Source organism: Microcaecilia unicolor, chromosome 2, assembly GCF_901765095.1.
Source record: "Microcaecilia unicolor chromosome 2, aMicUni1.1, whole genome shotgun sequence".
Classification (NCBI taxonomy): Eukaryota; Metazoa; Chordata; class Amphibia; order Gymnophiona; family Siphonopidae; genus Microcaecilia; species Microcaecilia unicolor.
This window is the reverse complement of record NC_044032.1, coordinates 550,246,712-550,274,373: the sequence shown is the minus strand read 5'-3', so window position 1 is coordinate 550,274,373 and position 27,662 is coordinate 550,246,712. Positions and strand designations below refer to the sequence as shown.

The window sequence follows — 27,662 nt, the reverse complement described above, 5'->3', positions numbered from 1 at the left end:
CTTAAGCAGTCTACAGCCCCGTGTTCTCCTTCTCCCCCTCCCCTTTGAAAAGGGGGATCGTGTCCGTGAAGGGCAGTCAAAAAAAAAAAACACACAGAAAAAAGAAAGAACCTGCTCCCGGTTTCTTCCTGGTGTTTTGGCAAACAGTCCCAATAAACAGTTCCCAATGAACCACTTCTTCAGGCTTGAGCAAACACTTTTCACTCAACCAGCTTCCTCCCGCTGTGAACAGTTCGCAAAGGGGGAGGCAATAATCCCTCTTCAAACAGCACCTTTAACACAAAGTTCCTAACAACCTGAACTTGCTTTGGGGAGAAAAAAGGTCCCACCCTTTCTTGGGTCACTCTCTCAATACACTGACCCTCCTCCCTCATGACCCTTTTCCTTTCCCCTTGCAACTCAGCTGCCATACCACGAGTTCACCTGCTTTTTCAGCTTTTTTCCTAAGGAATGAGCCCAGGCTGTGAGGTCCTTCGGCTCCTCTGGGTTCTCCTCTCTCTCCCTCTCCTCAGCCTCTTGCTATTCCATGGGTTCCTCGTCCCACCCACTTTCCAGCTGTTCCTTGTGCACTTGATTATCCTCCAGGGGCCCCTCCCTTGCCTTGTCAGAGTTCTCCCCTGTGACCTGCTGGGGAAGGTAATTATACCAGGGCTTGCGCCGGGGCTGCTGGGTAGTGTAGTCTTTTTCTCTCCTCCATTTTTCGGGGGGCACTAACCTTTCTCTTCTCTCTCTCTGGGGAAGTAGTAAAGGCAAGGCTCTGTTCTGTCTCCTTTTGCTCTTGAGCCTCCTCACTCCTTCCCCTTCCACTTCCATCTGCTCCACCCCTTCACAATACATAGTGAGAGCAAAGTTTCATGTCTGCAAGTATGATGTCCATAATTGAGTTTAATTTGCACCCTTTGAGATTTTGATAAGGGCCTGAAAGACTACTGAGCAAGGAGGCACAAGGCTAAAGATTCACCCTGGTTGCCAAAATCAAGCACAACCTTGAAATAGGAGTACCAAAGAAAGGACTCTGGTCTGCATCTTCAAGCCTAGGGTAAGGCTGATGTCAGCCTGTGCCTCACTTGACACTTGGCTTTTTGTTTAATTCCTCTGCCCATATTGGGTTTTTCACTGATGCCGGTGTTCTTCACCCTTCACTCAGTGTCCAGTATCAGAATCCCTTGCTGCTGACAAGGACAACACGGAATCCAAGTGCCTCCTCGGTGTAAGATCCGAGAATGTTTAGCCCACAGGTCCAGTACTGGCGCTCAATGTTTAGGCAGTGTCTGGTACAGCTCCGGAAGTCATGGAGACCAATGCTCTCGATGCCAATGAATCGGAATTCTAGGTGCTAAAAAGTCTCTCATGCATCACCTCTCTAGAATTCAGGGTTCTCTTCTGCATTTGGGCACAAGAGAACACTTCAAAGACCCATGATTGTGCCCCAAACACTTTAGGATTCAAATCATAAAAAACCAGGGTTCCTGTCAGTGCAGGGAATCAATGAGAGAACAGGTATAATACAGCAGCTAAACAGCTGAAACAATAACTGATGTATTTATTGGAGTGATCTCAGAATAAAAACTCACCCAAGCGAGGATACACCATAGCAATTTAAACCTCTAAGGGTGGACAAGCTTCTCTATCAAAGATACTCTGTGATTTTCAATTTTCTCAAGTGAGCAAAACACCCAGTGTTCTTAAATAAGCTTTCATACTCAAAAAACTATTCTCTCATGTTCCCGCACTGGCGAACACATACTAGCACCAAACCTCAAGGGTTATATATATTTTTTTCTTTTTTCTTTCTTAAATGTGGGGCACTTAACAGGAATAGCCCATATTGATGTCTTTTTTTCTAATTCAAAGTTCCTCCCCTCAATAGCATGCTGTGGGGTAGTCACAAACCTTCATGGGATTCCCTCACGATGTTGTTACTTCTAATATCCAGTCAAAAGTTCCAAATAAGTATAATTGTAATCCACCTCAAACCTCTGCAAGTTCAACTCTGCAGGGTTTCGATTTCTCTTCGTCAGGAACTCCAGAGATATAAAGGTAGAACTCAAAATAACGTGCCTTTCCGACATGAAAAAATCATGAAAAAACACTTTAGGAACATCATGTGGTCAGTCACAAAAATGATCCCAGAACAAGTTTCCAAGTTTATTCAGAATTTCCTATCCCGCCCTCTGGGAAACCATCAGGGTGGCTTACTCGGAGCCAGTGTGGTGTAAATCGAGGATTTCAAGCTCCTTCTGAGCCTGTTGATGTTCCTTGATAGCCTTGCAGATTAGCGGGTGGCAGTTATTACACCTGGAAGAAAACCCTCCAAATTATAGGGGAAATTTAATAATTTTAAAATATTTCTCTCCTCTTAGAGATGTATATCTATAACTGTATCTCTAATCTCTATCCTCTCCCTGTTCCTAGATGGCATACTAACTCTTCCTAGGGAAATTCCCCTCCCTTTATAGGTTATCCAGTAAAAAGTACACAAATAGATTTTGTTCAGAGAATTTATTATGGTGGAAAGTTTCAGTTCCCTCTTAATGTTAACTGCTTGAAGTCAGCTCTGAACTGAACCCCACTAAGGAGCTTATGTCACCAAGTTTGTTGGTCCTACAATGCCCAGTTAAGGATCTATAGGGCAGGCCTCAAGTTGGTCATGGATTCCTGTCTCCCATGTTTCTCTATCTTTGATGTTCTGATGCAGTCTCTTCTCCTGGTATCTGCTTTTCACATTTCAGGATTGGGCAGCCTACTTACTATTGATTAGTGCCACTCATTGATGGGCACCTCTGGTAGGCTGAATTGGCTCAATGGGATGCTTTACTAGATCATTGATGTCATTGTCTTTTCTCCGAGGACAAGCAGGCTGCTTGTTCTCACGACTGGGTTGACGTCCACGGCAGCCTCCACCAACCGGAAAAAAAACTTCGCGGGTGGTCCTGCATGCAGGGCACGCCCACCGCTTATGCGCGGCCGTCTTCCCGCCCGTGCGCGATCGTTCCCGTTCAGTTTTTTCTATTCCGCACTGGAGAGGGACGTGTTATTGTGTCTCTCTCTCTGTCAGCCCCGGAAACCGGATTGCGGCCTAGCCGCGGCTTTTTTTTCTGTTTAGCGTACGCGTTCGCGTATTTTTTCTACTTTAAAAAAAAAAAAAGAAATAAAGAAAAAGAAGTGTCCTCGTCGTTCCTAGCCGCGAGGGCGCTTCGTTGCGGCCTTGTGGCCGTGCGGTCGTTTTTTTCGGGTGTGCTTTTCACCACCACCATTGACGACTTTGACTTAGCCGACGCGATTTTTCCGTCGATGTCCTCGAAGGGCCCGAGCGGATTCAAAAAGTGTGGTCGGTGCGGCCAGCAGATCTCGCAGACCGATACTCACGCTTGGTGCCTCCAGTGCCTCGGGCTGGAGCATAATTCCAAGACGTGCACCTTGTATCTCGGCTTGAGGAAGCGGACACAGGTGGCGAGGCAAGTTCTTCGGGACCGTCTTTTCGTAACTTGCGCCGGCCCTTCAACGTCGACTTCGACGACATCGGTGTCGACGGCCGGATCTTCGGTATCGGTACCGATGTCGACGAAATCGGCGCCGACCCTGGCACTGACCCCAGGAGTACAGGTACCGTTGGCCCGCCGGCGACGGTGGGGGCGAGCGGCCGCGCGGGCAGTTGGCCCCAGCCACTCCCTCTACCCAGGGCCATCGGGACCGAACCCTGTCGGATCCGATTCCTCGAGGCTGGGGGGGTTCTACCTCCTCTTCGTCTCTTCTGCCGAGCGCCGATGACGGACATCGAAAGAAAGCAAAGAAACACAGTCATCAGTCTCCTATGGCACACAGGACTGCCAACTCCGGTACCTCGAGGGATGACTCAACGCCCAGGAAGCGGCAGTGCCGGGAGGAGCGTTCCCCCTCGGTTGAAGAGGTGTCGCTGCGTCAGTCCGCAGGTACTTCGGTACCGTGTCCTGGACCCAAGCAGCTTCCGGCACCGACACCCACACCGGCCCCCCTGCCTTTCCCGACAGCGGGCCTCGATGAGTGCCTCCGAGCCATCCTTCCCGGGATCCTGGAAGGGCTGATGCCCCAGTCTCTGCCGGCACCCCCCGGCGCCGCTGATGGAGGCACCGGTGTGCTCTGGCCCGATGCTAAGGCTGCCGACGCTGCTTGCGGCACCGGTGTCGATCGCCACGCAGGTGGAGTCGACGTCGATGGAGGGAGCTTCGTCCGACACCGAGGAAGAGGAGGCCTCGTGGGGGGAGGAGGAGGACCCCAGATATTTCTCCTCAGAGGAGTCTGTGGGCCTTCCCTCCGACCCCACTCCTTCACCGGAGAGGAAGCTCTCACCCCCTGAGAGCCTCTCCTTTGCCTCCTTTGTCAGGGATATGTCTATTTGCATTCCCTTTCCCGTGGTCATTGTGGATGAGCCGAGGGCGGAGATGCTCGAAGTCCTCGACTATCCATCACCACCTAGAGAGTCTTCCACGATGCCGTTGCACAATGTCCTTAAGGAGATACTGCTTCGGAACTGGCTGAAGCCATTATCTAATCCCACCATCCCGAAGAAAGCGGAGTCCCAATACAGGATCCACTCAGACCCAGAGTTGATGCGGCCCCAATTGCCTCATGACGGCAGTCGTGGACTCTGCTCTCAAGAGAGCACGGAGTTCGAGGGATACCGCCTCGGCGCCCCCTGGGCGGGAGTCTCGCATTCTGGACTCGTTTGGGAGGAAGGCCTACCAATCGACTATGCTCGTGACCCGCATCCAGTCATACCAGCTCTACACGAGCATTCACATGCGGAACAATGTGAGGCAACTGGCAGACCTGGTCGACAAGCTCCCCCCGGAGCAGTCCAGGCCTTTTCAGGAGGTGGTCAGGCAGCTGAAGGCGTGCAGAAAGTTCCTGTCCAGGGGTATCTATGACACCTGTGATGTGGCATCTCGAGCTGCGGCCCAAGGTAAAGTGATGCGCAGACTCTCCTGGCTGCGTGCCTCTGACCTGGCCAACCGCACCCAGCAGCGACTGGCGGATGTCCCTTGCCAGGTGGATAACATTTTTGGCGAGAAGGTCGAGCAGTTGGTGGACCAACTACACCAGCGGGAAACCGCTCTTGACAAGCTCTCCCACTGGGCGCCTTCAGCATCCACCTCTACAGGTGGACGTTTTTCCCGGGCCCAGCAGGCTGCACCCTACGCCTACAGCAAGCGTAGGTACACCCAGCCGGCCCGAAGGCCTCCTCAGGCACAGGGACATTCCCAGCGCGCTCGTTCCCGTCAACAGCGTGCGCCTAAGCAGCCCCCTGCGGCTCCACAGCAAAATCAGGGGATGGGCTTTTGACTGGATCCATGGGAACATAGCCGCCATCAAAGTGTCCGTGCCGGACGACCTGCCGCTCGGGGGGAGGTTGAAAGCTTTTCACCAAAAGTGGCCTCTTATAACCTCCGACCAGTGGGTTCTCCAAATAGTGCGGTGCGGATACACCCTGAATTTGGTCTCCACTCCACCAAATTGCCCACCGGGAGCCCAATCCTTCAGCTCCCACCACAAGCAGGTACTTGCGGAGGAACTCTCCGCCAATGCGGTTGAGCCCGTGCCACCCGGGCAGGAAGGGCAGGGATTCTATTCCAGGTACTTCCTTGTGAAAAAGAAAACGGGGGATGTGCCCCATCCTAGACCTGAGAGGCCTGAACAAATATCTGGTCAAAGAGAAGTTCAGGATGCTTTCCTTGGGCACCCTTCTGCCAATGATTCAGAAAGACGATTGGCTATGTTCCCTGGATTTAAAGGACGCTTACACTCACATCCCGATACTTGCAGCTCACAGTATCTCAGATTCCGTCTGGGGACACGGCACTTTCAGTATTGTGTGCTGCCCTTTGGGCTCGCCTCTGCATCACGGGTGCTCACGAAGTGTCTCGTGGTGGTTGCGGCATATCTACGCAGGCTGGGGGTGCACGTGTTCCCGTATCTCAACGATTGGCTGGTCAAGAGCACCTGAGGCAGGAGCTCTTCGGTCCATGCAGTGCACTATTCACCTTCTGGAGCTGCTGGGGTTTGTGATAAATTACCCGAAGTCCCATCTCCAGCCAGTCCAATCTCTGGAATTCATAGGAGCTCTGCTGAATTCTCAGACGGCTCAGGCCTTTTTTCCCGAAGCAAGGCGCAGAATCTTCTGTCCCTCGCTTCCCAGACCAGAGTGTCTCAGCAGTTCACAGCTCGGCAGATGTTGCGACTCCTGGGTCATATGGCCTCCACGGTTCATGTGACTCCCATGGCTCGCCTTCACATGAGATCTGCTCAATGGACCCTAGCTTCCCAGTGGTGCCAAGCTACCGGGAATCTAGAAGATGTCATCCGCCTGTCCATCAGTTGCCGCACTTCGCTGCGCTGGTGGACAAATCGGACCAATTTGACCCTGGGACGTCCATTCCAAATTCCGCAGCCCACGAAGGTGCTGACGACGGATGCATCTCGCCTGGGGTGGGGAGCTCATGTCGATGGGCTCCACACCCAGGGACTGTGGTCCCTCCAGGAACAAGATCTTCAGATCAACCTCCTGGAGCTCCGAGCGGTCTGGAACGCACTGAAGGCCTTCAGAGATCGGCTGTCCTACCAAATCATCCAAATTCGGACAGACAATCAGGTTGCAATGTATTATATCAACAAGCAGGGGGGCACCGGATCTCGCCCCCTGTGTCAGGAAGCTGTCAGGATGTGGCGTTGGGCTTGCCAGTTCGGCATGCTTCTCCAGGCCACATACCTGGCAGGTGTAAACAACAGTCTGGCCGACAGGCTGAGCAGAGTCATGCAACCGCACGAGTGGTCGCTCCATTCCAGAGTGGTACGCAAGATCTTCCGAGAGTGGGGCACCCCCTCGGTGGACCTTTTCGCCTCTCAGACCAACCACAAGCTGCCTCTGTTCTGTTCCAGACTACAGGCACACGGCAGACTGGCATCGGATGCCTTTCTCCTCCATTGGGGGAATGGCCTCCTGTATGCTTATCCTCCCATACCTTTGGTGGGGAAGACCTTGCTGAAGCTCAAGCAAGACCACGGCACTATGATTCTGATAGCGCCTTTTTGGCCCCATCAGATCTGGTTCCCTCTACTTCTGGAGTTGCCCTCCGAAGAACCGTGGAGATTGGAGTGTTTTCCGACTCTCATTTTGCAGAACGACGGAGCGCTTCTGCATCCCAACCTTCAGTCTCTGGCTCTCACGGCCTGGATGTTGAGGGCGTAGACTTTGCTTCGTTGGGTCTGTCTGAGGGTGTCTCCCGCGTATTGCTTGCCTCTAGAAAGGACTCCACTAAAAAAAGTTACTTTTTCAAGTGGAGGAGGTTTGTCATTTGGTGTGAGAGCAAGGCCCTAGAACCTCGTTCTTGTCCTGCACAGAACCTGCTTGAATACCTTCTGCACTTATCAGAGTCTGGTCTCAAGACCAACTCAGTAAGGAATCACCTCAGTGCGATTAGTGCTTACCATCATCGTGTAGAGGGTAAAGCCATCTCTGGAGAGCCTTTAGTCGTCTGATTCATGAGAGGCTTGCTTTTGTCAAGGCCCCCTGTCAAGCCTCCTGCAGTGTCATGGGATCTCAACGTCGTCCTCACCCAGCTGATGAAACCTCCTTTTGAGCCACTGAATTCCTGCCATCTGAAGTACTTGACCTGGAAGGTCATTTTCTTGGTGGCAGTTACTTCAGCTCGTAGAGTCAGTGAGCTTCAAGCCCTGGTAGCTCATGCTCCTTATACCAAATTTCATCATAACAGAGTAGTACTCCGCACTCACCCTAAGTTTCTGCCAAAGGTGGTGTCGGAGTTCCATCTTAATCAGTCAGTTGTCTTGTCAACATTCTTTCCCAGACCGCATACCCGCCCTGCTGAACGTCAGTTGCACTCATTGCACTGCAAGCGAGCGTTGGCCTTCTATCTGGAGCGGGCACAGCCCCACAGACAGTCCGCCCAATTGTTTATTTCTTTTGACCCCAATAGGAAGGGGGTCGCTGTTGGGAAACGCACCATCTCCAACTGGCTAGCAGATTGCATTTCCTTCACTTACGCCCAGGCTGGGCTGGCTCGTGAGGGTCATGTCACGGCTCATAGTGTTAGAGCCATGGCAGCGTCAGTGGCCCACTTGAAGTCAGCCATTATTGAAGAGATTTGCAAGGCTGCGACGTGGTCATCTGTCCACACATTCACATCACATTACTGCCTTCAGCAGGATACCCGACGAGACAGTCGGTTCGGGCAGTCAGTGCTGCAGAATCTGTTTGGGGTTTGAATCCAACTCCACCCTCCAGGACCCGATTTTATTCTGGGCAGGCTGCACTCTCAGTTAGTTGTTCTTCATAGGTCAATTTCTGTTATGCCCTCGCTGTTGCGAGGTTAAATTGACCTGGGTTCTTGTTTTGAGTGAGCCTGAGAGCTAGGGATACCCCAGTCGTGAGAACAAGCAGCCTGCTTGTCCTCGGAGAAAGCGAATGATACATACCTGTAGCAGGTGTTCTCCGAGGACAGCAGGCTGATTGTTCTCACCTATCCTCCCTCCTCCCCTTTGGAGTTGTGTTTTACTCATTCCTTTGCTTGTCATTCAACTGAGCGGGAATGGTCGCGCACGGGCAGGAAGACGGCCGTGCATGCGCGGTGGGCATGCCCTGCGTGCAGGACCGCCCGCGAAGTTTTTTGTTCCGGTTGGTGGGGGCTGCCGTGGACGTCAACCCAGTCGTGAGAACAATCAGCCTGCTGTTCTCGGAGAACACCTGCTACAGGTATGTATCATTCGCTATGTGCAGTAAGTGTTCATTCTGTTTTCTCATGGGTGTCCCTTAGATCTCTTGAGGATTTTGGGGCTTTCACTGTTTTACCCAAGTCCCGTTGACCCTTGAAAGTACAAAGGATTTCCAAGCATTCTCAGCTCCCTAACTCCCATTGCTAGTTTGGGCTTAAGCTGCCTTCTGACTAGTCTACAGACTGTCTCATAGCTAATTGCAGTCAGGAAAAGAAAAAAGTATTGTTTTAAAGTGAAGAAATAAGACAAAAATAATGTAAAAATTGTCCATCTTCAACATTGGAAAATGTGTATTTTGTAAAAGCACCCACAGTTTACAATGTCTACCCCCAACCCAAACCAACTGCCCACTAACACGTATACAGTGCATTGTAAGTCTTCACACCCTTGTATATTTTTCATTCTGTTGTCTAAAAGGTACAATTCAAAAGTCCTCAGCATCAGAAACATGGTTTTGATATACCGCCTTTTCTGTGGTACAACCAAAGCGGTTCACAATCTCCTGAGGAAAGGTGTGGGAGGGAGTGTGAAACAGGGAGAAATGGATGGACGATCTGAAGGTGACAAAGCAGTATAATTTAATGGTTTATAATGTCCCTTTTAAGACCTCTTTTATTGGTGGAAAAATATTTTCATCATCTTAGCTTCAATGGTCTTACTTTCCTGGATTGTGTTAAAATTTCCTCTTTGTATTAAAGTACATAAAAACATAAGAATAGCCATACTGGGTCAGACCAATAGTCCATCTAGCCCAGTATCCTGCTTCCAACATTGACCAATTCAGGTCACAAGTACCTGGTAGAAACCCAATTAGTAGCAACATTCATTCTACCTATCCTGGGGCAAGCAGTGGCTTCCCCCATTTTCATCTCAATAACAGACTTATGGACTTTTCCTCCAGGAACTTGTCCAAACCTTTTTAAAACACAGATATGCTAACCGCTGATACCACATCCTGTGGCAGAGAGTTCCAGAGCTTAACTATTTTTTGAAAAAATATTTCCTCCTATTCGTTTTAAAAGTATTTTCATGTAATTTCATTGAGTGGCCCCTGGTCTTTTACTTTTTGAAAGAGTGAAAAATCAATTCACTGCTACTCGTTTACACCACTCAGGATTTTATAGACCTCAATTATTATCACCCTTCAGCTGTCTCTTTTCCAAGCTGAAGAGCCCTAACCTCTAGCCTTTCCTCCTGTGGGAGGATTTTCATCCCCTTTATCATTTTGGTCGCTCTTCTTTGAACCTTTCATAGTTCTGCTATCTTTTTTGAGATATGGCAACCAGAACTGAATAAAACTTAAACATAGTTTGAAATTTGTATTATATTCACCTGTTCTTATCAAACCAAGTTTTTAATAATCAAGACCTCAAATCTCCCAATAGGGACAAATACCAAGGTATTACAACAACCACTGTCTTAAATGGGAGTAAGATATTATCATTGATCAAATAAAGAAGAGGAAAAAATCGGCATTAAAAACTCCAAAATAACGGAGAAAGTCTACTGATGCAAAAAAAAAAAAAAATCCTTCTATCCACTAAATAGAACAAAATGAATGAACATATAAAACATTATTTCAAAAGTACATCAAAATCCTACCTACTTTACTGAAACAAATGAACTTTCAAGCTAAACCCCCGCAAGTAAGCTTACTGCATAAAGTGTCAAAAATTCAGAGGAACAAGGTAAAAAAACAAAAATGGCCCAGACAGCTCTACAGAGTCACTTAGTGAAACTTGCCGCTCCTCTAATATTCAAATGTTTAAACAATTTGGAACATTTCTTTAGAGAAGATGGGTCTCTACTCACTTTTGAGGAGTTCAGTCTGATTTTTGTTTTCATTGAGAGACCATTTTGCCTATATGCAAATGATTAGCTATATTCAAGAGTTTACTGGTGGATAGTTTAAAATCGGTTTTTGCTTGCAAATTCGAGAATTTTTACAAAGGGATGTAGTAGGTCAAATATCGGTCTCGTGGTATTATAAACTACTTTGGCAATAGTTGCCAAGTTTGAACTTTAGGTCCCTTCAAAACTCTTGGGTTAAAGAACTGGGTAGATGACTATGGTTAGAAATATGGGTATCATTGTTTGCTGAGATACCAAAGATGGTACATCAAGCCTTCCATGCAGGGTATGTGGAATCACCTGTGTGTTCAAAATGTGGGGCACCAGAAAACCGACTTTTGCATGGTCTTTGGACATGCTCAAAGATAGAAGCCTTTTGGAGATCAATTATAGTTTATCTCCAACGAATCCTGCGCTACAAGTTATCTATGTCATTTGAAGGTGTCTTCTTTCATAGGGCCTCCCTCCTGGGATCCCAGGGATGGGGTGAAAGCTTATTTTTGGGGAAGACTTTTATTGTAGGACAAAAAATGCATTTTTAGTTACTGGACTCAGGATACTTCCCCATCTTGCTAGATGCTTTAATGATTTGGGACGCTTGGACTGCTTGGCCGTATCAGAAGAGACAGGTCAAATTACTTACCATTTGGAGATCATATTTGGCTTCCATATCCACTACAGGCCATAGCCAAGTGCTTAACAAATTTCACAGAACTTAAAATCATCTATAACTCTTAGATGGAAGGGGGGCAGGGTATGTACTGTAAAAGGTGGTGGGGGGGGGGGGGGGGGTCAATACCCTAGATCTGGGATTATCTCAGTCAAAGTCTTAGATCTTAAACGGGGAAAGTTTTTCTTTGAATGTGGGGATTGGGAAGACATTGGCAAATGGGGATATATTTCTATTCAAAGTTCTTACATTGTTACTGTCCTTGTGCAGGTTGAATCTTTATTACTGCATTGCTGGTTTGTAGTGTTTTGTTTAAAAATCAATAAACAGAATATTTAATAATAATCTGCCTTGGGAAACCTGATGTTATTAACCCATTAGTGTCCAACGTTCCCATATATGGTGGCTTATTATGGGAATATTGAGCACTAATGGGTTAAGATGGAATATATTGAAATTAAATGAAAGTAAAATTAAACTCTCCTTTCATTGGGGCATGTGGAATCACACCTTCATTTCATCTTTTTTGTAGAGGTTTACATCTTAGATACACAAATTGATTTTTCTGCTTTGAGCATGTTTCAGGGACAGGTGATTTTATAAGTGAAAATAATAAAAATAAATGTTTGGTTTCGTGCAGATCTCTTATTTGTTGAAACATTTCTAGGATAAGCAGCATAAACTGTACTGTTTTGGGATCTTGCCAGGTACTTGTAACCTGGGTTAGCCACTGTTGGAAACAGGGTGCTGGGCTTGATGGACCTTTGGTCTGTTCCAGTATGATAATACTTGCGTAGTTATAACTTAAATGGGTTATAATGCAGTCCATTGTTTTTCTGATATTTTGTTCTTGTGATGACTTATACTGTGCCAAAACTGAAATCTCTTCTTCCTGGATGACGATAACATCATGGGAGCAAGTTGTTGGATATATCTGAAACTTCAATATTAGCATATATACCCAACCAAGCATTTAAAAGTCTATCCTTTAATGATGCCACATGTTCAGTTCAGAAATCACAGCCATGAGTATAGACAGTTATTCAAACATTATTACATGCACACACGAGAACAGGCATCCATACACACATTGCAAAAGTAAACAACAACTTCAACCAGAGTACATCCAAAATTTATTTTTTATTTCCTCTTTTCCATCTTCCAAAATCCCAAACAGCAGATGTACAGATCAGTAGGACCCAAAGCAGTCCAAAATAAAGTCAGAAACAACACAGTTTATACCTAATTGTTCAACCACCCTTAGGTTTCGCCTTTGAGTTTAAAAAGCAATACCAAGTGCTTGTAAGGTTTGGATAAACAAATTAAAACCAAATGCCCCAAATATGTAATGCTTGGTAGTAATAATGAAACAATGATGGAGTATTCACATAGCAGGCAGCCGACAGATTTATTTTCCACTGAAAATAATTAACTTTGTATAATCTGGGCAGCTAATAGTGTGCTGTTTGCATTTACACCCAAAGGTAAAAAGAAGCACAAAGAGCCTTCAAAAAACGGGACAAAGATCTTTATTGGCACTGCGTAGATCATTCACACAGAGACCTGACACGGGCCGTGTTTCAGCACGAAGCGCCTGCCTCAGGGGTCCAGTATTTTCCTTAATTAAAAACTACCCAATGAAGGTACCAGAAAGAAATCCTTATCCTAAGACTGCACGGAATTTAAGATGCAGCACAACTTGATGAAGTAATCAAGGTAGCCCTTTCCTCATTATTCAATCCCTTTCTTTGAAATATTAGTAATAAAAAGAAAAGGTGCATTTTTATAATATACCACTGCATTCCACAAAACGAAAGGGAAATGGGACTTGATATACCGCCTTTCCGAGGTTTTTTTGCAACTACATTCAAAGTGGTTTACATATATTCAGGTACTTATTTTGTACCAGGGGCAATGGAGGGTTAAGTGGCTTGCCCAGAGTCACAAGGAGTTGCAGTGGGAATCGAACTCAGTTTGCCAGGATCAAAGTCCACTGCACTAACCACTAGGCTACTCCTTCACTCCTGCACATACTCCTTTTGTGGAGTATGTTCCCACACACCATCTTTCTCTTTTGGTTTACGCACAGGAAACAAAAGATTTTAAATGCTCCCAGATTTCAACCTAATTAAGATTAAAAAACAAAACAAAACACCTTTGTACTTAAAAATAAAATATCTGAATGTTAAGCACCTGATTCTCATAACATGTCTGTTTTGGTGGCCCTTTACTAAGTGAAAAAATCTCAGCACCAATACAACGCATGCTAGGGTGTCCTTATAACCAGACCCTTGGAATGACACACCGATCATGAGTTAGAACAAATACTACTTTAACTGATGAAAGGTTATTCCGTTCTGATACATTCTCTGTGTATATTCGTATGCTGCTCAAGCTGGCATGTTTCTACATATAACTGAGATAAAATAACAATGAACAGCAACTATATGGATACAGTTGCTGATAGTTTATTTTGATAGTACTAATATGATGGCTATACAGGGGAGACTGCTTTTAAGCCTTTTGATGTCATGCTGTTCCTGTCTTATTAAACCTCCTTGGCTCATTTAGCCAGTCATCATGTGGGTACATAAGTAAATAAGTACATAAGTAATGCCAAACTGGGAAAAGACCAAGGGTCCATCGAGCCCAGCATCCTGTCCACGACAGCGGCCAATTTTATAGGTTAAATACAACAGACTTTGCGTGAGCCAAAGTAAAACCGAGCTTCTCTGGGTCCCTAACACAAGTGGATACATACCTGACATCAAAATCTCTTTTGGGAAATACGAGTTCCCCCTCAAATCACAAGACGGGAACCTTGGAATACAGTTAATCAACACTTACTCTGATCTCCAAAATCCAAGTAACCTTCAAGAGCTGCTTCTGCCATTTGTGATAACTACACTGCCTCTCTCCTTACACTGAGAAGGCAGTCTAGTCATAGTTGTGCATACCATGATAACATGAAGACTGGATTACTGTAATATACTCTGCATTGGTCTGACTACAAAGGGTCTGCACCAGCTCCAATTGATTCAGAATGCTGCAGCAAGACTAATCGACGGTTGTAAGTGACCGTATCGCACCATTTTTGCAAAAGCTTCACTGGCTGCCGGTGCGGTACAGGGCTACATTTAAAACATTGTCTGATCTTCAAGGCCCTTAAAGGAAATGACCATGAGTACTTGAAGAACAGGATCACTCTACACACCTCCAAGGACACTAAGGTCCTCCAAAGGATGTTACACTGTGATACCTGTGAAATTAACAATGTGGGCTACTGTTAAGGGTTATTTTACTGTTCACCCAGGTTATTAGTAACTAGGTCTTATTGCATAAAATGGGTCCTGTGCTAAAATAACCCGTGTTGTGGTAAAATAACCCACGTTGATAACTTCCCTCTTTAGTATTGTAAGTTTGTGCTATTACCCTATGTAATTAAAATCTAACACTTTAGGAGTTGTCATATTGATTGTAATGCATAGACAAGCCTCCATCTAATTGTCTGATCATGCCTTTTAGAAAGAATGATGCTCAAAATATTAAACATGTTCAGAAATAACCAAAAATAAATGTATTAGCACTTGTCTCAGTGAACATTGATCATAGGCTCAGACATGGACCAGATTTCAAAACACACTTACTGAGGGAGATCCAGACTAACATGCAAAGTTGTTGCACTACTGCTGTAATACAGATTTGTACTGTTTTTACTGTGCTCATTGCACTAGAAGCCTGCTTTTGTTACATCATGTATTTCTGCTTTAGTCAGCTACCTACCTGCCATCACCCTGCTCGAGTGCAGCACCGATGTCACTTTGGTCCCTGTCCTCCATGTCGTCAGATTTGCAAGAAAGTACTGGAAAAGTGCGGTCACTTTTGCCCTGCTCTTTGCCACGATGAAGCACTTATTAAACAAACTGGCTTGGTAAGTTAATCGAGAAACCTGTCTTATCTCTGCTCTTACTTGTGAAAGTTTGGCAATAAGAAGTGGATTTGGTAAGCAGGATTGCTTTACTGAGACTGGATTGCTTTGTAAGCTGCCAGTACTTTTCACATGGTTCCTTTCACGCTTTTCCACAAATAATCAAGGGCAGAGTTTTCCTACCAGCTTATTAAACCTTACATGTCTGGAAACATGCTAAGCATTTTTCTCATATTTGGAAAATATAAAATACTCTTTAGTACATAGTAATGGTTGCTTTTTCTATTTTTAAGAACATTAATTGCTTCATAATTCACCTGGCTGTGTCCATGTCATAAGTAAAGACGTAAAGGGTCATGGATTTGGTATACTGCCTTTCAGTGGTACAAACAAAATGGTTTACATTTATTATATGCAAGTACTTTCTCTGTCCTTAGTGGGCTTATAGTCAAGTAGAGGGCAGATAGAGAGAGGAAGCCATGATGGGGCCCTTACAACTTATTAGGGATGTAAATTATGAAACGGTTAAATGGCTGGTAAGTATTAGTTGTGAAATTTAAAGTTTAGTAAATTGTCTTAGGAGCCTTTCATTAAAGTAGCCTTTTAACTGAAAAGAAAGCCTCCAAAACCCTTACTGTGAACAGGCGTTTCAAACTGGGTGAGGGGGAACCCCAGAGCTCTGAAGAAAAAGGAGTGATAACCTATTTCATATTTATTTTCTTTGTTGAGGAACAATCACTGATGCAACTGGTCAAAAATCAGGATGAATACCTATGAATTTCTTCAATTAAACACAGCTGTATCACATGTTACTAGTTGTTTTTTTCTTGTCTTTTTTTTTTTTTTTTTTCACTTTGTTATATCTCAGCATCAGCCTGCAGGACCATGGGAGCAACCTTCTGAGCCTGCTTTCATTCAGACTGCATTACCCTGCCCCCCATGTCAAGTTCCTATACCAGTGTAAGTTTTTAAAGAAATACTGAATTCTAGAAGTTAGATTTATTCTCAGAGTACCTGCTGCTTGTTATGCTGCTGCTAGTGATAAACTGTATTTTGTTCAGTTTTTAGTCTGTCAAGTATGTTGCTAGCAAAGAGGGTATAACTTGTACCATACTCCATTACATTTTCTTCAGGGTGCAGTTTTTCTTCAGCATCATCACAGTTTTAGAACATTGTCTTTCTGCATTTCTTACTCTAAATTTGCATTGTGTAATACTTTTAGACTTGTGCTTCGTAGCAGGGTACCTGTGCACATTCCCAAGGATTGAAAAGTATTTGTAAATCTATGACTTAGGCCAAACTTTTCAAAGTGGGAGATGGATAGAACTATTAATGCAATGACCTTGATGTGACTTCTGTCACTTTGCTGGCTCCTTTCTTGGCCTTTTAGTTCTCTGATGTAGTGTGGGGACTGGGAGGTGGAAGGAATATGACAGACTAGAAGTGGGCTTCTGGCATGGGAGAATGGTGAGCCAATGGCAGAAATGCAGGAAAGGTAAGGAACATATACAATTATTTTGGGTATCAACACTGGGACCTTAGTTTCCAGGGGTGAAAAAATAGTCATGTTTTTTGAAATCCTGGCACAAGCCCCTTAACTTTTAGGTACATTTCATGTGTGCAAAACTCCTATTGCTGTCATTGTCTGTTGTTCTAGACATATACATTTATTAGGGAGTCTGTTATACATATCTGCTGAATATATCAGAAGAGTTTCTTATTGAGGTTCTTATCAGGTTCAGCAAAGGCAACTATAAACTAACCCCAGTAGGGGATTTAAAGTAGCTTACTGTGATCATTTGAAGAGACTTAAAACTACTGCACATTGTAAAGAAGTGTTTTGTCTACAAACTAAGAAATCCTATATAATAAAAAGCACCTCCAACGTTCTGAAGCTGACTTTGTGGCACTGTGGCAATGCAGGGTTCGTAAGTCTGTAGTTCACCGTTTCATTGGCTCTCACTCTCCCACAACGTCACAAGACCGAGGAGGCATTCAACGGTCAGAAACAAATGCCCAACCCGCCTGCCTGGACCGTCATTGCCACACAATTCTCCTCTGTCCCCTGCTCCCTGTAGCCACCCAGCGATTCTACTCTGTCCCCTGCCCCCCGTCCAGGCACCCACCGATTCTCCGTCGCTCCTTTGAAAGCCCTGCCCGTCTGTAGCCTTCCCTTCCAGTTCGTTCCCTCAGAGTCCTGCCCTCACGGAAAGAGGAAATGACATCAGAAGGCGGGACTCACAGGGAGCTAACTCGAAGGGAAGGCTACAGATGGGCAGGGCTTTCAAAGGAGCAACGGAGAATTGGTGAGTGCCTGGGGGGGGGCAGGGGAGAGAGGAGAATCACAGGGTGGCTACGGGGGGGGGGGGGGTGCAGGGGACAGAGAAGAATCGCTGGGTGCCTGGGGGGGCAGGGGAGAGAGGAGAATCGCTAGGTGGATGGCGAGGGGGGGCAGGGGAGAGAGGAGAATCGCTGGAGGGGTGGCAGGGGAGAGAGGACAATCGCAAAGTGGCTGGAGGGGGGGCAGGGGAGAGGAGAATCGCTGGGTGGCTGGAGAGGGGGCGGGGGAGAGAGGAGAATCGCTGGGCGCCTGGAGGGGGAGCAGGGGAGAGAGGAGACAGTCTCACTCTCTCTCTGTCACACACAGTCACTGTCAAACACACACTGTCAAACATACACACTCCGAAGAAAACCTTGCTAGCGCCCTTTTCATTTCTGTCAGAAACGGGCCTTTTTACTAGTAGATTAATACATCTGAGTTCAGCTAAAGGAGATGGCCATTGATTCAGGACCTTGCATTTGCTTAATAAATGTTGAGGCTTCAATACTCCTGCCAGATTTCAGGGAAATCGACTTAGGAGTAGGGTCCTTGATACATATACTGGGAGAACCAGGCCATCTCCAAATTCTCAGATGCAGTTGGGAATTAGTGCATAAAACCTCAAGACACTGTAAAATGTGTGTTCCTGCTCTCCGTCTCCCCAGTTTCTCTGCTTTTGATTTGTTTCCACTGGCCTCCCCTTGATTTTTTTTTGTTTTGTTTTGTTATAAACTCTCTTGCTATGTAAGCAGTGTATCAATATATTTTAATTAAACATCTGCAGTTGTCTTTTATTTAAGAAATTAATGTGTAAGTATGGCTTTATATTGCACTAGCCGTTAAGCCCATTAAAACGCGTGAGATTTCCAGCTACCCTCCTCGCCGCTGCTCCCTTCCCCCTCTGTGCCGGGCCCTCTGCACTGACCTGACAGCGCCTCTCACCTCCGTGTGAAAGCGCTACAGGCAGCAGCAGATCGGGAGCGGCGGCAGGGATGGGTGGGAGGGTGGAGGTTGGTGGCGCGATGTTCATTTCCAGGCTCCAGCGGCAGCGTCCGACAGTCCGACTCCGTTTCCCTCTCTGTGCCGCCCTCTGATGTCATCACGTCTTGAAGTTCAAATCAATTAACTGGGAAAAATGGAACATACTTTGATTTGACTTATTATACTTTATTATTCCGCATGTAGTAAAACAAGTTGCACTAATGTAGATCACAGAATAAGAGAATAAAAACATCTAGACAGCGTGTAAGCTAACAGCTGTTATTCATAGGAGAATTCTGTGCAATGCAGAATTATGCAGAGGAACCATGAAGGCATTGATACCTGGCACTGTTGCATGCCCTCTTCCTTCACCTAGCTCTTTCCACACACCCCCATTGTTTCCAAGAACAATGCCTTTCTGAGGTACACTCCAGCTTGTTCCTCTCCTTTCCTCTTTCTCAAGCACTCTTCAGCACAAGCAGAGAAGGAGGGAGAGCAGCTGCAGGTCAGGCTGCATCACCCTTGCCTGCCACACTGGTTCTGACAGCTGAATTTACAGGACACCGTAGAGCTCCATGATTCAAATTCAGCAGTCAGAGCCTGTGCAGCAAAGGAGAAGGACATGGTCCAACATGCAGCCACTTCCCTCCTCTTCTGCCTGTGTTGAAGGGGTTAAGCCTAGGGGTTCTGTGAGTGGGGTGGGGGAGGGTTGCCCGATAACACTATAAGCTGACCAGTACTTGTACTTAAAAACAGTCACTGCAGGTTCCTTTCTCATAGAATCTAACTTCTGCACACCACTGCATCTTCATCATACCCAACAGAGCCTGGAAATTATTTAGAATCGCCTAATCCGTAATATAATATTTAAAATTAGGACTGTGCTTTAATCGCAGTTAACTCTGCAGTTAATGCATTAAATCATAATCACTATTTAAAAAAACAAAAACAACCTAATCACATTGCAGTGTCTCTGTCTCCTCCAAACATCTCTTGTGTTCTTTTCCACTCCCAACCTCTGTCCTCGGTGTAATCTGACCTCCCCAATCCGTGATTCAGTATCACCCACACCCCATGCCGGTCTACCTTAAAGATAGTCGTCTGTTGATCCTCACCAGTGGCAGTGTTGCACATATTCTGCCTGTTCCAAAGCTTTGTCTCTGATCTGCCCCGCCCAGGCAGAACTAGGAAGTGATGTCAGAGAAGGGAGGACAGGCCAGAGGGAAAGCTTTGAAGTGGGCTATGCTGCCACTCCCAGGACCAGCAGAAGAGAGAGAGAATGACCTCAGGAAAGAAAGAGGTAATAGAACTGGGGGAAGAGGGGAGGGAGGGAAGATTGAGAAAGAGAGAGATGTTGGATCCGGAGGTGGGAAGGATGGAGATTATCAGCCCTTTAGGGAAGGGAAAGGGGGATGGGATTTTCTGTGGTTACAATAAAAGCAGTTTACATATAGGAGTTAATGGAGGGTTAAGCTGTAAAGGTCTAAAGTACAAACTAATGCATGCATCAACCTTTTCTTATATGAGTGCATAACTCTGGAACGAACTGCCACGTAACCTGAAAGCGGTCTATGAATTGACCAACTTCCAGAAACTGCTAAAGACCCATCTCTTCGACAAGACCTATCACAAAGACCAAGTCATCTAAAGTTCCGACATATAACCCTGAATATAAATTAATGTAAATGCCTTATGTTTTTTTTTTCTCTTATTATTATGTATTACATTATCATGTAACCCAAATCCTTCTGTAACACCAAATGTCTACTCTCCTCACTTTTCCACTATCCATGATCTATTGTAAGCCACATTGAGCCTGCAAAGAGGTGGGAAAATGTGGGATACAAATGCAATAAATAAATAAAATTAAGTGACTTCCCATAGTCACATGGAGCAGCAGTGGGAAATAGATAAATAAAATACCTTTAATATTGCGATTAAAATTTTGATCGAAATGCAGCCCTAATTTAAATAATGAGACTATATTTTACCTGCAAGCAGAATAGCCTCCACACACATGGACCCCAGCTAATGAAAACAAATTAAGTCAGTGCTTTTACAGTGGCTGACTTTGCACACATTTGGAGTGACAGCTGATATTATATGTGTGCAGAGAGGCTAATTCCCTAAGGAGCTTATCCCAAATTTACAGACTTAGGGCCCTGCTTACAAAGGCACACTAGCAGTTTTACTGCATGCTAAAAATTAGAGTGCGCTAAATGTATAACATAGTAGATGACGGCAGAAAAAAACCTGCACGGTCCATCTAGTCTGCCCAACAAGATCAACTCATAAGTGCTACTTTTTGTATATACCCTACCTTGATTTGTACCTGTCCTCTTCAGGGCACAGACCGTATAAGTCTGCCCAGCACTATCCCCGCCTCCCAACTACCAGCCCCGCCTCCCACCACTGGCTCTGGCACAGACCGTATAAGTCTGCCCAGCACTATCCCGCCTCCCAACCACCAGCCCCGCCTCCCATCACCGGCTCTGCCACCAAATCTCGGCTAAGCTCCTGTAGATGCCCATAGGAATATTACAGGCATTTACACGGTTAGTGCATGCTAATTTTTAGTTCATACTAAAAACGCTAGCATGCAGGCCATTAAATTGCTGCTAAACTTTTGTATCAAAAGCATTTATTTGGAGCATTCTATTTACCATATCAAGTACTATGCAAGATCATAACTGCATTACTTGCAGTGTTGCAGAATCTGTTTAGGGTCTAGAATCCAATTCCTTTCCCCTTGACCCGTTTTATTCTACTCTCTCACTCAGTTGTATATAGTTTCAGGTTAATCTGAGTTATTTCCTCACCATTGGGAGGCCCATTTGACCAATATTTGTTGTTTTTGGTGAGCCTGGATGCTAGGGCTACCCCAATTGTGAGAATTATGGCCTGCTTGTCCTTGGAGAAAGCGAAGATACTTACCTGTAGGAGGTATTCTCTGAGGATAGCAAGCCTTATATTCTCACAAGCCCACCCGCCTCACCTTGGAATTGTCTCCTATTTTTCCATTTTTTAATGTTTTAGTATCTAACTTTGGTAACCACTCTTTCGCGGCAGGCAGAACGGCACTCGAGCTTGCAAGGTGGAGCCACTCTCGCGCTCCACAAAGCTCTGTTTAAGCTTGTTAGAAGCTCTGCACTGGACAACGTGTGATCATGTTACCCAATTGTGAATATATAAGGCCTGCTGTCCTTGGAGAATACCTGTTACAGGTGTCTTTGCTTACAGTAGTTCTACTGCCTTCCCATCTCTGTGAAGATTTGTTTGAATATTAATACCTTTCAAATATTTGAATGTGTCACATCACCCCTCTCTCTCCTTTCCTTCAGGGTATACATTTTCAGGTCATCAGTTCTCATACATCTTGTGGCACAAACCCCATACCATTTTTGTTGCTTTTCTCTGAACTGTTTCAAATCTTTTTACATCCTTAGCAAGATACAGCCTCCAAAATTGAACATAATATTCCAAGTGGGGCTTCCCCAATGACATATACAAGTACATCAGTGCCTCCTTTTTTCTACTGGTTGTACCCCTCTCTATGCAGCCTACCATCCTTCTGGCTGTGACCATTCCTTTGTCACGTTGCTTTGTCAACTTGAGATCCTCAGACACCATCACCCAAAGGTTCCTCTTTTGAGCTGTGCTCTTCAATTTCTCGCCTCCGAGAGTGGCCTAGTGGTTAGAGTGGTAGACTTTGGTCCTGGGGAACTGGGTTCGATTCCCACTGCAGGCACAGGCAGCTCCTTGTGAATCTGGGCAAGTCACTTAACCCTCCATTGCCCCAGGTACAAATAAGTACCTGTATATAGTATGTAAGCCGCCTTGAGCCTGCCATGAGTAGGAAAGCGCGGGGTACAAATGTAATAAAAATAAATATATTCTTTTAATTATTGCGAACTGCTTAAAGGTTTCTGTAGGCACCATATATCAAAACTGAATAAAACTTAAATGTGTAATGCAGACTGATGTGTATAGTCAAAATGTTCTCGTGAAGGGGGCAGTATAAATAAGAGAAGATCATCCTGAGATCGCAGTGTTCTAGAAGGGGCATCAGTATCAAAGAATTAGAAAAATTATTAAGTTGGCTAGTTTGGTAAAGCTTTAAAAGCCAAACAAGGATCCTAAATTTGACTCTCTAAAGATCAGGAATCAATAGTGCTCTGCAAAAAGTGGGGAAACATGATCTAACTATTTAGTATTATGAATGAGTTTTCTAAAAGGTTTTATCTTTTTTTATTGAAGGAAATAGAAGCAGGACTTGACAACAGGTGAAATTTGGACTTTGATAGTTGATTTGGGGCTCTTTATTAAGCAGCACTAAAAATGGGTTTATCGCCCTGCCTTATGTGGGCTTTCACATGCTCTGTCCTTTTCTTGCATGGCCATAAAATTGCCTTTTTTATTAATTTAATTTCTGGTTGTGTGCCAATGCCACCTTAAAAAAAAATTAACAAGGGTAAGGGCTTTTGTATTAATCCTGCAGTAATCAGTGCATGCTAATATGGATGCTGCACTAAATGGTTACTTCTTCCATAGCCATGCTTCACCTATTCCCTGCCCATGTTCTGGCCGCTCCCCAGATATTTAAAAAAAAAAAAAAAAATACCATGCACGCAGACATTAAAACTAATGGAGGACACTTTAGTGCATCCTGCGATAGGTTGGTTTTGCTGCATTAGGCACACAGTGCCTAACACAGCTTGGTAAAAGGACACCTTGGTGTCTAAAATGAAGTCCATTATTGATAGGATATCAAAGTAGAAGTGTATAGTTTGAAATTCTAGGGGAGGGAGAGGGGGTAATAGTATAAGCTTTAATCTACAGTATGTCATACAGGATTAAGTTTTTAAGTAGTTTGTCATCCACTGTGAGACTTTTTTAACTATTATTGAGGGTAGACAGGTCAAGGCTGACAGGGTCACAGTAGGAGACTAATTGGATATCATCTGCAAAGAAAAAGGGGGGAAATCCTTAATTCCCCTCTTTTGAATTAGAGCAGCAGGAGGGCTGAGGAACAGACTGAATAATACAGGGGCCAGAACAACCCCTGTGGGACACCACATTCAAGTGGGTACTGAGAAGTATGATGATCAGAAAGAGTCTTGTATTTTTTGAACAGTTAGGATACAAGCTAAGTTAAAAACAGTACCTTTGCAACCAGTTTCAGAAAGTCTAGATAACAGAAGCTTGTGACTGACTAGGTCATAAGTGGTTGCTAAATCTAATGATACAATAATAGTGCTTTTTTTCAGTCAACAAATCTCCTAACTTCACTCAACAGTGATGTGAAACAAAATTCAGTGTTGCGATCACAAAATCCAAATTGATAGGGGTGGAGTGCTTTGGATTTGGCAAGATGATTATGAATTTGCATAAGGACCATTTTCTCTAAAATATTGTATACAAATGGGTGACAGTTCTATAACTTGGTGCTACAATTGGGTACACTTAGTGCCAATTCTATAATGGCGCTGCCTAAGCCATTATAGAATACTAGCACAATGCCATGTTGGCATTTTGAAATTTTGTCCCACCCATTTAAGACAGATCAATGACTGGTGTAAGTTGGTACACCTAAATGCACCTTTTAGCATGCACATTTGATAGTATTCTGTAAGTTGCACATGTCACTTGGTGATACGCCCATGGCCCAGCCCACCCTTGTGTACTCCCCCTCACAGTTGTTATAGAATAGTGCCTAGTACTTACACGCATAGATACCAATTATTGACTCCTCTGATGTTATATGTGCATACTTGGTGTCTAATATTAGGTTCCAAGTTATAGAGTTACCTGGATGGTATATTAAAAATCAGTCGATTAGTTTGCTCAAAACAGTACATCAGTAGAGGATTTTTTTAAATAGGGGATGAACTAATACCTCCTTCCAGCACTGAACCAAATAACCAGTCCCCAAACTGGAATTAATCATGGTTAAAATGCAGGGACCAAATACAAGGTCAGGACTTTTTTTAAATATGGGATCAAAGATTGACATGATCTTTGATAAATAAAATACAGAAGCTTATTTGAAGGAATACTGAAAAATTGGATGAACTATCAGATGGAAGCTGGCCCTTATCGGGTCCAAATGCACAATCTAGAGACAGAGGCATAGATGCACTTGTGAAATGAACCAAGGAAGGGAATCAGCCACTGAGAACTCCCTACAGGTATTAATTTTATCTGAGAAAACCTTAGCTAAAACCTTGATGGATGGCATACTCAAGGAGGAAGGGGAAGCTGCAGCTGGCAAATGCGTGAATTTAGCCAGGGTAGGAAAAAGCTTTTTGGAGAACGTCTCCTGATATGGCTGGTGAAATAGTTCTTTGCCAAATTAATAGGTCATTGATGGTGTCTTTGGGCATTTCCAAAATTGTCCAGAGATCTAGATTTGTAGTGCTGAGAGGAAATGGTATAAAGCTACTGTTTTAAAAGACGAATGCCTTGATGGCACTAGGGATGAGAGGTGTTTTTTCTGAATCAGATGAGGATAAACAAAGGGCTATTGTATTAATAGACAAGGGCTACTGTATTAATAGCCTGTCCAAGACAGGAATGTCAACTGGTAGTTGCTTGTTAAGCATCAATAAATCAAAATCAGGAGGGAGTAATGGTATTTTTCTGCCAATATATTTTTCTGTCAATATATTTGACATCATGAGAATTCCTAGTCAAAACCTTATAGATGGGGCTGGAATGAATGAAAGGGGATGGGATCTGATATACCGCTGTTCTGTGGTTATAAAGTGGTTTACATAGGTCTTTATTTTGTAACTGGGGCACTGGAGAGTTGACTGACTTGCCCAGAGTCACGAGGAACTGCAGTGTGAATTGAACCTGGTTCCCTTCTGCATTAACCATTAGGCTACTCCTCCACTCCAAGTCCATTATACAGAGATTGACTTAGGCTCCCAAATACAAGACAGTGGTATTTCTAGAGAGAAACGCAGGTTAAGAACACCCCCTTCCCCATCTCCACTATATGTGTAGGTACATAAAAACAATAGTAAAAGTCCAGGTCCTGTATACATAAAATAAGTAATTTGTCACAAAGATTAAAAGGAGAATCAACATGAATGTTGAAGTCACTTAACAAAATAAGTTGAGGGCAATTCAATGAAACCTTATAAATTGTGATGAAAACTTTGCCCCATTTTGAAGTGGTCAGAAAAGGTGCAGTAAATCAAAAGAGTGAAGATATTAGGCATGGTAGCTGTGTTCTTCCCCCACAGTTCTATATGTGTGTTTTGTTTGTATTATATGTGACAGTCTTAATGTAAGCTGCTTCCTCCCTTGGTCTGGTAACCTTAACATTTGGAAATTAAATGTTGCATGTCTCCTTGAGACCTGCGGGCATCAGAAATGCATTAATAATAGGCCATTGGACCTCTTATAGCTGAAGCTATTTCAGATACCAGCCTATATCTGATCATCAATCACTTGCCCCCTTAGCCTTTGGTTTCAATTTCTATTAGTCAACAGGCTCTATAAAAAAATGTTTATTCTTGAACAACAAACAGGAACATGAATCAACACAGCTCAAGTAAAAATAAAATGTGATCACTTATCTGCTGTAACAAGCTTGGCGCTGAAACAGCGTTGTAGCACCCATGCCTCAGCCAGGACTAACTTCGATCCTAATGGCCAATTCCAGAGCCCCCTTTGCATCCCTTTCCTAAGGACAAAATCTCTATCATCCAGCATGGCAAGGTAAGCTGTCACAAGCCTCCTCCCCACCCCCCACCCCCCCTCACTTTTGCAAATTCATCATCTTTTTTCACCGTTTGACATTCATCAACTACTGCATTCATTTCCATTTAAGTCACTCAACCAATTTAGCAGCCCATCCTGCCAGTGGCTGAACTGAGATGATTATTTCTGACAGACTCTACTTCACTCAGTTTCAACAATCTTTATGCAGTAAATCTATTGTCTGTATATTGGCTACCCATTTCACAAATAATTCAATTCAAGGTGTTGACGATCATACATCGGACTTTATTTGGTGACGCTTCAATCTATTTAAAGCAAGTATTAAATGTTTATCGACCAAGATGGGCACTGCGTTCAGACTGCCATGTGGGTTTCCACCAATGTAGTACAGACACATCGTGTGGATATAAGTGCTTCAGCTTTTATTCCAGATGGAAATTCCTTATGGAATGCATTGTCTGGTCAGCTTTGCCATTATAGTAACATCTTGCAGTTTAAAAGACTCCTGAAGATGCAACTTTTTGTGACTATTTTTCTGATTGCACATAGCTTTATTTTCCACCAGTAATTCCATAATATTAGTAAATTGTAAGTATTTTTGATGAATTGTATGTTTTAATTATATATATATATATATATATATATATATATATATATATATATATATGTATATATATATATATATATATATATATGTATATATATATATATTTATAGAAACTACCTAGGGTATAGGTGGTATACAAAGTTTTAAAATAAATAAATATACATCTGTATTAAACAGTTGGTAACTAAGAGTTTGAGTCTCCAATATGAATGTTGGACTGGTTTATCTATCATGAGAACAGAAAAAGCTGAATGGGCTACTAAAGATATGTTAAATGAATGGACATTAACTTCATCCAGAACTAGAGCACTGTTAATAAAGTATAGCAATCCCTCCATCTGACTTGTGTAAGTGATTCTTGAACAAGAAATCAAATTGTGGACAAGCTTAGAATCTGCCTAATAGCCCACATATGTGATGGTTAACCAGAAGGCGTTAAGAAGCCAGGTTGAAGTCTGTCCAAGAGCATAAAGTCAGATTTCTTATCTGGTTTTGAGCAGAATTGTGCCTAGGACAGTAGTCTCTGTGACTCCAGATAACAGGAATACAGTATGTACTGTATTAACAAGCAGGTACAAGGCCCAAAGAAATATTCAGTTATCCATCACACTATGAAAAAAATATTTCCGGATATTGCTCTAGATTCTTTCTGCATTGTGTCTCATTTCCATTGAAAATGCCTGCTTCCTGGTATGTTAGTATATTTTCAGGTATTTGAATGTCTGTATCATATATCCCCTATTTTTTCCTCTCCTCTAGTATACACATATGTAAATAATTTAGTCTTGCATATTATGGCTTCTGG

General features: G+C 44.1%; 1 protein-coding gene across 1 annotated transcript in view; it reads left to right on the top strand.

Moving 5' to 3' along the window:
- NFXL1 (nuclear transcription factor, X-box binding like 1) overlaps positions 1-27,662 on the top strand; it is a 259,254-nt gene that overhangs the window by 132,968 nt on the left and 98,624 nt on the right. Inside the window, 2 exon segments of the mRNA XM_030191351.1 lie at positions 15,062-15,221; positions 16,087-16,178. Coding sequence (XP_030047211.1) covers positions 15,062-15,221; positions 16,087-16,178 — 252 coding nt within the window.